At 43.3% G+C, this 9,356-nt stretch overlaps 1 protein-coding gene across 2 annotated transcripts; it reads right to left on the minus strand.

Annotated features, from left to right (window-relative positions):
- Positions 1-4,843: 4,843 nt before the first annotated feature.
- Positions 4,844-8,407, minus strand: LOC117246943 (neurogenic differentiation factor 2). Of its 2 annotated transcripts, none has more exons than XM_078163643.1 (2): positions 8,182-8,407; positions 4,844-6,200 (listed from the first exon to the last, which is right to left on the minus strand). In XM_078163643.1, exons 1-2 carry the CDS (start codon positions 8,304-8,306, stop codon positions 5,114-5,116), a joined length of 1,212 nt encoding a protein of 403 aa, XP_078019769.1. In that variant the 5' UTR covers positions 8,307-8,407; the 3' UTR covers positions 4,844-5,113. The 2 variants fall into 2 exon arrangements, with proteins under 2 accessions (XP_078019769.1, XP_033466874.1); XM_033610983.2 differs by having other exon boundaries at positions 7,892-8,317.
- Positions 8,408-9,356: the final 949 nt, after the last annotated feature.

Here is a 9,356-nt window from a genome sequence, read left to right on the forward strand (position 1 = left end):
ACTCTCTCCCCCCACCTCCCCAAAAAAATAAATAAATAAAAAACACTCCCACCATCTGTGCAGAGTGACAACAACCTCTATACCCTACCATGCACAACACAGACTGTACACTGCACACACACACTTGGGGCAAACACACACATCAAACATGACAAATCCTCACTCATGGGCTCATGTGTGCTTTTATACTCGACAGCAAGTCTGTGAGTGGTTTCAGTGTGTTTCAGCGTGTGTGTGTGTGTGTGTGTGTGTGTGTGTGTGTGCAAAAACCCACAGTGAGGTCTGATACTTTCACACCTTCTGCGTGTTTTTTATCCCCTTGTAACACACAAAGAGCCACAAGAAGGGACGGGCATTGAGGGAGTACACGCACACACACACACACTCTACCATTGTTCCACAGATGCAGTGGAATTTCGCCCTATGCCAGCTCCATCTCTCCTCACAGAGCCGGGGCGTGGCGCTCAGGCTGGCAGGGTGGCAGCGATGGTGGGAGGGTGGGTGAGCATGATGCAGTGGCACCCGATGTCCATTGCCGTGGAGGTGACTCCCAAATTTAGCCTCCCGTGCACCCCGGACAAGCTCGTCTAAGTGGTGGTTTTTGTTTTTACTGACCTCTCTTCAACTGGTGTGTGTGTGGGGGGAAACAGGGGGAGTGTGTGACACCTAAAACATGTTGCATATACATCATGGAGGTTTCTCCTGTCACACACACACATAAGTGCTGATTTAAGGGAGGGTGCAGGGGACACACACTTCAATATTGAAAACGGGTGCATGTGTGTCATCAAATCAAAGTATTAAAGTAGCAGAGGGCTTTTATTTTGACAGAATTAAAGATATCTAATCTATAAATTGGATAAAAATTCAGCAGAATGCAGAAAATAAAGTGTTGCATGCTCAAAATTTTACTTCATATCTAATGTTGAAATGAAACCTACAACCCTTGCCTGCACACACCCACACACACCCACACACACACCCTGCTAGGACTGTGTCATCATCCTCTAATATCCAAATTGCTGTTTTCATTCTGCTTTATTTCCGGTTCCTTCCTCCCCCCCCTGTGTTATAATTATGACTCTGATTAGTCCCGTGAAATATTTTTTCTTCTTCTCCAGATTAATCCCAAAATAATTAATCCGATAAATGTTAACCTAATCTGATAAATGGGAGTCAAATTCTCCAGATGGAGATTTGTGTGCACTGAGGCCTGGGCCTACTTTGTGTGTCGTGTGTTTCCAGTGTTGCTGCTGCGATTTCAGCGGATCAGTTGATGCTTTTTAAAGCAGTTGAACGGAGATTATTTAATTACAGTAATTGCACGGTATTTTATAAACACTCACTCGGACAATTACGCTTGAATGGGATCCCAATTAATTGATTTTATGGGCTTTGGTTACGTCAGTTAAACCCAATTTGCCATAGATATTTAGAATAAGCGTTAGGCTATATTATGATGCTGTGCGCCCACTTGGGAGCTGTGTAAGAAATTAATAAAATAATTCGTTAAGCCAGAGATTCACGCAGTGTTAATTCACTTTAATGTATGTTTTTGCGTTTTTTATTCATGTAATAATAATAATATTAAAAGCAATAGTGACTTTTACGCATAATTAATTGGGTTAAATTGGATTCTCTATCTGAGTCTGGACCCACAGGTGAGTTTAACACGCGGAAGTATGCCATTAGTTTCTCTGCAGTCTCGTGCAAAAGTGCGTGACCAGAAAAAAAAAAGAAAAGAAAAAAAAAGCCCTCCTCTTTTTGTCCGGGGCCGCGCGTGGACACTCAGCCTCCTTTAACGGCGGAGAATAATGAACAGATGCTGAGTGAATTAGGAAAGAAATACTGGGTCCCTCCCACAAGGGCCACTTTGGCAGGGGCCGCCTGGCTGCCACGTGGCGCAGCTGGCACCGGAGGTTGGTGATAGTGGGCTTTACTGGTCTCTGGCTTTACTGGTGCTCAGACATTTAGCGACTTGGCACCGCGCGCCGCCATCAAATCCTCTGCCAGCCGCCGCCCCTCCTCATCACCAGCAACAAAAAAAAAAAAAACTAACTGAGAGGTTTAGAGCGGAAAGTCCAATCAGAAAGGTGTCTCTCACCTTGTCCTCCGAGGCCTGCCCTTCACACAGCACTGGAAATACTGGACTGAACATGAAACAGAGTGGATGCTGGGAAAAAAGAGAAGCTGCTGTATTGATACAGATCATATAGGGACCTCATTTTAATCTATACAATGCACCAAGAGGTTTAAATATTCAATATCTGCACCAGCCACTCATACAAGTGGATTTTTCGTTTGCTTTTTATGAGTTATGCTGTTTTTGGTAAATGGATGATGTCATTTTTTTAAGTAAATGCATGCCCACCATCTGAGGAAAGAAATGTAAACTTAAGTTTATTTTCAAAACTTTAATTTTACCAACCTGTGGCCTCCATAACTAGAAAAAAATCACCTTTTAAAAACTGGTGGTGTAAATAAATTATTCATTCCCTCTAAATTATTGTTAAAATTAAATTAGCATAGTCAAGATGCTAATTTTTGCACTTGAAACCTTTTGATTTAATTTACCCTTCCAATATTAAACAGTTGAAGGACATCCTGTTGATGTTAGAGAAAGCAAACCTATTATTTTTGAGATCAGATCAAAATAGATATTTTTTGCTTGTGTGCCCTCGAACACTACACTCACAGCCTCTCCAATTATTACACCAGGCTTTCAAATTTGTTTATTTGTCTGTTTATTTATTTTTGCTGATAACCATTTGGACTGTGAGGTGTGTGTGTGTATATGTGTGTGTGTGTGTGTGTGTGTGTGTGTGCGTGTGTGAGAGAGAGAGTGTGCATGATGCCATCCCTGGGCTTCTTCATTTCAAACCAACGGGCCATTGACTCACCTGATTTTGCACCTGCCCAACACTTCTACTGATGTGGTGAGTCAGATGGGCCTTTTAGGCAACAATGAAGTCAAATTAAAAATGTTTAAAGAATAAATAAATGAAAATATTACAGGTGTAATAAATAGATATTTGTATCAGTGTGGCAGAAGCAGCAGAATCTGCTTACATCTCCTCTGTTCCTGTTTTGTGCCGGGGTCAGTGCTGGATGGGACAGTTTCCACCCCGCGGTGCCCGGTGCTGATTTCCCCTGGATGTCCGCAGCAACATATGGGACCCAGGGCAGCGGTCCAAAGATGGAGCCTGCTCCCACTAGTGATCTGAGAAATCACCAGTAATGTGACCTCACCAGTGTAAACTCAAGGTGGCAAATATTGAAATTAAAATAGATTTTTTTGTATCTAAAATATTAAATATAGACACAGCTTTTTTTAAACTAAAACATTTAAGCAGGAGGAAACTAGAATATTTATAAAGCAGTCCTTCATTTGCTGATATTTTATTAAATCAATATGTGACTTGTTGACAAGATAACTGTATTATTTACACTCACCTGGGAAGTCTGACAGGTGCCTGGTTTGATGCTGCTGTGACAGGCCCGCGTCCACTCTCACTGTGCAGAGCAGCTACACAAATGTCCTGTGTGTGTCAAGTGTGTGATGTTGGTGGCTGAGGCCCTTTGCTCCCGTAACACATCTAATACTCTACTGAATGTACTGAAAGCTGAGAGTCAAAGGAAACAAATGGGGAAAATGTCTAATTGCTTTTATGTCTTTCTACCTCTTAACTGGATTTTAAGAGTTTGAAATCATGTGATGAGCTGGTCAGCTGCTACATTCAGTTGTTTTCTTGAGTGTGTGAGTGGCTCTGATGCATTCTGTTAAACTAGAAAACTAAACATAAAATATTTCACTTCCTTAGTAGCAGCTCGCTCATAAACAGATCTACAAATATACTTTACATGACCATAGTTTGTTCTTTATTAAAAAGTATGTGTATGTATTCCCATGTTGCTGTGCATGACCAACAGTTGAATAATCTGCATCTAAATCTCACTATTTCAGTACTTTCACGCCAAAGTGATGCCAGAGGAAACAAATATTTTGCACATTTGTTATGATAAAGTCCACCTCAGTGAGATGCAAACAAAACGTCATCTAAAAATACACTCTGGTTCTTTTATCACAGGCTTTGATTTCATTTTTTGTGTCCTTTTTGCCAGGTATGTCAATTTCTTTAACATATTTAATTGATTTCTGTATCAATATCAGGTGTTTCCTTGATTTATTTAATTAATAACTCCAGTTTTTGGATGACACAGCAGGCCTACACTGTCATATTTTTGTCCATCAGTGTTTATTTGTCCTACTATTCAGAGATTTTAAATACCAAAGGCTAATTTACACTCAAATATAAATTTAAAATGATATAATATTGTGTGTATTGTGCCTCCACCTGGCATCCATGACTGTGACCTTTTAATTTTATATAGTTTAAGCCTATAAATGTTTAATTTGCAGTGCTAGAATTAAGGTCAGGATTTCACATTTATGCTATGTGGTACATTTTAGATTTAATTTAAATATCTTTATCAGAAAACCAAGCTCAGCAAAATCACTTTTATATACATTTATGTCATATTAATACTAAAGCCTGCACAACCTTAAAAGCTAAACTCTTTGAAAACGATTAAATGTTGTTGTTTTTTTTAAAGGAAAATCTTAAGATTATTTTGACATGCCTATAAAAAAAAATCCAAATCACATTATTTCAGTCACGTTTTTAAAATTTGTGTGGACGCGTTTTTTAAACCCAGGTTTTATTTTTATATGTATATATTGTTTAATCTAAGTTTATTTATTGAAGACGCCAGAGCCACGGCTGCAGGCCTCCACATCCACACACCCCCTGATGCTGAGAAGAAGAGCTGTTGGATCATGTCAGACAGTTATAAAACATTTTTTTATTTCTGTTGTTTGTGTCATAACATGTTTAGGCCTATACATCTTTTATGTCAATTGCACTCATTCTGCATACAGGATATTACTGGACACACTTCGATAGGATGTACAACAGTATAGGGATGACATCAGTAGAATACAGAAGGTAATCAGAGGACTCTTTCTGCCGCATCCTTCCAGAAGCTTCTCTTGGTTCCCAAACAATATTACACATCATAGGATTGTCTTTAAAGGGTCACTGATTGTAAGGGCTCAGTTGTGGAAAAAAGCATTGAGGTCCTCGTATGGAGGCGCCCTGTCGTGGTGCAAGTGCACGTCGTGGAAAGGTGGAATGTTTTCCGAGTGCGCACCGCCACTGCGCGCTCCCGAGGGCCCAAAAGGTATGCTGTGGCCGGGCCGAGACGTGGTCAGTCCGGAGTAATGCATAGAGTAATGATAGTTCCTGTCTGTCTCTGAGGACTCCTGCTGTCTCCCGGACAGTCCGCCGTTCAGGCAGACGGGCGGGCTGTGCGCGGCCTCGTAGTCCGGGCTGCTATAGTCAGGGGACGTCCCGCCCGGCTGGTACACGGCTTCGTACCCAGAACCGTAGGAGTGGCCCCGCAAGTTAAGCGCCCCGCTGCCGGGCTGGTAGTGCGGGCTGGAGATGCGGGAACACCGGTAGGAGTAGGGATGGACGGAGAAAGGAGAGCTGGGCATGTGGAAGCGGGCTCCATCTGAGCACGGTTCAGTCAGGAAGTTCCTGGTGTTGAGCTGCAGGCAGCCTGCCACCAGGTTGGTAGTGGGCTGGGACAGGCCTTTACACAACATCTGCACGTAGGTCACCACATCTGGCCGCTTCCCGTTGCGTAAAATCTCCCCAAGGGCCAGTATGTAATTCTTGGCCAGCCTCAGCGTCTCTATCTTGGAGAGTTTTTGGGTTTTGGAGTAGCACGGCACGACTTTGCGCAGATTGTCCAGCGCGGAATTCAAGTCGTGCATGCGCGTGCGCTCCCGCGCGTTCGCCTTCATCCGACGCACCTTGGAGCGCTCCATGCGCGCCGCCGTCATCTTGCGCTTCTTTGGGCCGCGCTTCTTGGGTTTGTCTCCGCTGTTCTCGTCGTCGCCCTCCTCCTCCTCGGCCTCATCATCCTCATCGTCGTCGCCGGCCATCTCGGACTCAGCTCGGCTGCTGCCTTCCAGCGGCTCGTCCAGGTCGTCGTCCCCGAGGTGACAGGGCTCGTGCTCTTCGGCCTTGTCCTTGCAGTCGTCGTTCTCGTTGTCCTCCACCCAGTCAGCCGCGAGCCTCTGGACGTCCGGCAGGACCTCACTGAACAGGCGGCTCAACATCGTGGCAAACAACCTGCAGGAGACACAGTGGACACTTTACCTGGATCTTTGCACCTTGTCAGAGCTGTCACAGATTCAGTGAGCCCCTACAAGGCCGTAGGCTGCATACGTCCCTCACTCAGGGCTAAATACACTGCCATTAATACTCCGTGAATATTTCATACACAAATGAAACGGTGTGTGCTTTATAAATGCAGTTTGCATGTTTATTCTGACATGAATCCAGTTAACAGCCTGTGAGGCTTAGCTGGGAAAACTGGGCCTTGAAACACCAATCATCTGTCTGATTTTATTTTGTTAAGCAATATCCCACAAATTAATGGAGACACTTTATTTTTTATATATATCATCCTATGATTTTAGTGGCACAAAGCAACAGTGTGGGCCGCCCCCTCGGCCTTCACACATGCCTCGGTCTGTGCCCTCCAGCAGCCCGGCACAGGGAGCGGTGCTGGCCTGCTCCAGCAGCACCCCAGGGACGCATTAAGGGTGCGGGTCCCTCCTCCATCCTATAAATTACCAACCTGGAGGAATTCCAGCACAGTAGGGGCCACACCGGACCGCAGGGTCCCCAAAAATGTCATGTCTGTGAATTAACAGGGTTTTATACAATCCGGTCCAAAAAGAGACCAACATGAGAAGATTTCTGAGATTGAAAAATACGCACAATTCTGCGTAAATATTCGGAGATTTTCCATAAAGTTAAATTATAGTAATGATATTTAAATGCGCCTTTAAGAGCTGAGACTATGCAGGGTCATGAGGCAGCACAGGAGGCCACATAAAAAAACAGTATCTGACATTTTAGTAATTTTGGTCCGTCATGCCTGGAAGAAAAGCGATGTAATGAGATTTAGATAATAATCTAGACTGTCTTTTTTATTTCACAGACGCTTTTCTTTTCTGCAATTCAAAAAGCGAGTTCCATATTAATCAAAGCTGTTTTAAATGTCATATCTGATCATCATAATCCGTTTGAATTCTTACTTTATGGAGACATTTTCCATGGTTTCACACTGACCAATAATTCAGCCTAAACAGACAAGTTATTTATTAAAGCATGATTTAATAAAAAGCTGCAACATCCCCAAATCTTCACGGACTCTGAGCTCAGCTGTGCGCGTGGAGCCGAAGGACGTTATTTTTTTCCTAATCTTGTAAGCACAATGTAATTAATGCCAACCAATACCTTGTCAATTAGCCTGTGCATCTCTATAGAGAATTCTACCCCCACAGTGCTCTGACGCGCGTCGTGCGGGAACGAACACACACACACACACACACACACACACACACACACACACACACAGCGTTAGGGTTTCTATTCTACGATTTTTTAATGAAATATATTAGAATACACTCTCCAGTGCGCATTTTCTAACGCAATATAACGCAAATTATGAAAGCAAAGGTGCCTAAGTTGCTTATTGCTTTAGGATAAATGTGAATTTGCACATTTATTTAAACAAAATCTATCAAATTAAACCTAGTTAGAGCAAAATCTTCGATAATAGCAGAGATAAGAGCCCGAGGAAGAGATTAAAAGCTGCCTGATCACGTCGCATGCGTAAAAAAAAGACGCGAGAAAATATTTGGATAAATACTCTTCCACTGTAATTCCTCCCTCACAATGCATTAACACACAAAGACAAATCTTTATCCATATCTGATGGCTTCATATCTGCTCAGAAATGTGCAACCTACCTCCGTGGTGGAGCTCAGTGACGGGGCAAAGCGGGTTTGTTTACACCATCTCTCTCCGGGTGGGCATCACATCCACACGCCCTGCACGGATGCTTGTGCAGGCGACGCGCTGTGTTCAGCTCTCACACCTCTCTCTCCTCTCTCCTTGCCGTCTCTCTGTCTGCTGCTGATGCTGCTGCTCACTGCTCACTGCTACTCACTGCTGCTGCTGCTGCTGCTGCTATCCCCAGCCCAAACGCGTGGAGGGATCCGTGTGGCACCTCAGAGGCAGGACTGGGTGGGTTACATACCAGCTCTGATGCCAGGCCCATATGGCTGGCACGTCATTGGCAAGAGCCATCACATGAGAGCCGGTGATTGACATGCGGCCGCATTCACAGAGACTGGCTTCCCCTGGGGGAGAGGGACTCGCCATCTGTCACTGAGCTGAAAGAGAAAATGGAATAAGGAGTGAATGGCACAAAAAAACGCACTGGATTCAAACAGCTTCTGTTAGCCTCCATCTTTGGGAGAAAACGGGGTTAATCTCATATAGGAGGTTTAGGAAAACAATCCCCTTACGAGAAATAATTATAGCAATCCTATTATGACCAATTTTACACTGATATCATTAAATAATATTGGATTGTTGGAGGATTATTAATGATTTTGCTGGATAAGGAAACGCTACAAATAATCCGCATGAACCCTGTGGGGAAATGTATTGAATATTTTAATGATACAATTATAATAATCACCCCAATAGAACAATTAGATCCCTATAGAAATATCATAAGCAGAGTTTCCAGAGAACTGCCTTCACACAAAGGCCTGGGATAAATAAGGGACCCGCCATAAAGATCAGAGTCAGGGTGCAATTGCCTAAACGAGTCAATTGAACTGAGCCAAGCAGAGCGTCTTGGTTTGGGTTGCCAGGCTTGGCACAGGTGCCGGTGGGCGGGCTGGTGCCAAAGGTGGCAGAGGCACAGATTGCGCAGAGGGGCCAGAAGATGGGGCAGGACAAGAGAGGGAGGAAATAAGAATGGAGAAAAAGGAGAAAGGGGGTAGGCTTATCATCACCATGATGTTGGTGGAGTATGTTTATTGGCTCCTGATACATTTTCATTGAAACAACCCAAACTGTTTGATTGATTATAGATCTATGTATTTATGGTCATGATTGTCCAGGTGGAGACTTATAGGGTCAGAGCCCAACATGGTGCTCATGTGTCATCAGCCTGAGGGACACAAATGTAAAGAATGAACAGTAAATATGATTAATTCAGCTCATTTGTTCAACAAAACAAATTCTGATTTGATAAAGATTCATCTTTATTCATATATTATCAGAGGCATTTCTTCATTTCTAAGTCTAATATAATATAAACACAATACTAACCAGAAAAGCTGGCACTTTATTTCATACAGTATGTCATTACTGAAAAATATACCCGTCAAATAAGGGGCTGAAGATGTGAATCTGTTC

This window comes from Epinephelus lanceolatus, chromosome 21, assembly GCF_041903045.1.
Source record: "Epinephelus lanceolatus isolate andai-2023 chromosome 21, ASM4190304v1, whole genome shotgun sequence".
NCBI classification, from domain to species: Eukaryota; Metazoa; Chordata; class Actinopteri; order Perciformes; family Serranidae; genus Epinephelus; species Epinephelus lanceolatus.

Bases quoted from the DNA above. Each gene is read 5' to 3' on its own strand.
- LOC117246943 (XM_078163643.1), bottom strand. From the start codon at position 8,306: ATGGCGAGTCCCTCTCCCCCAGGGGAAGCCAGTCTCTGTGAATGCGGC. The intron at 6,201-8,181 runs GTATGTAACCCA...TGTCTCCTGCAG, and splicing joins TGGGCCTGGCATCAGAGCTG to GTTGTTTGCCACGATGTTGA.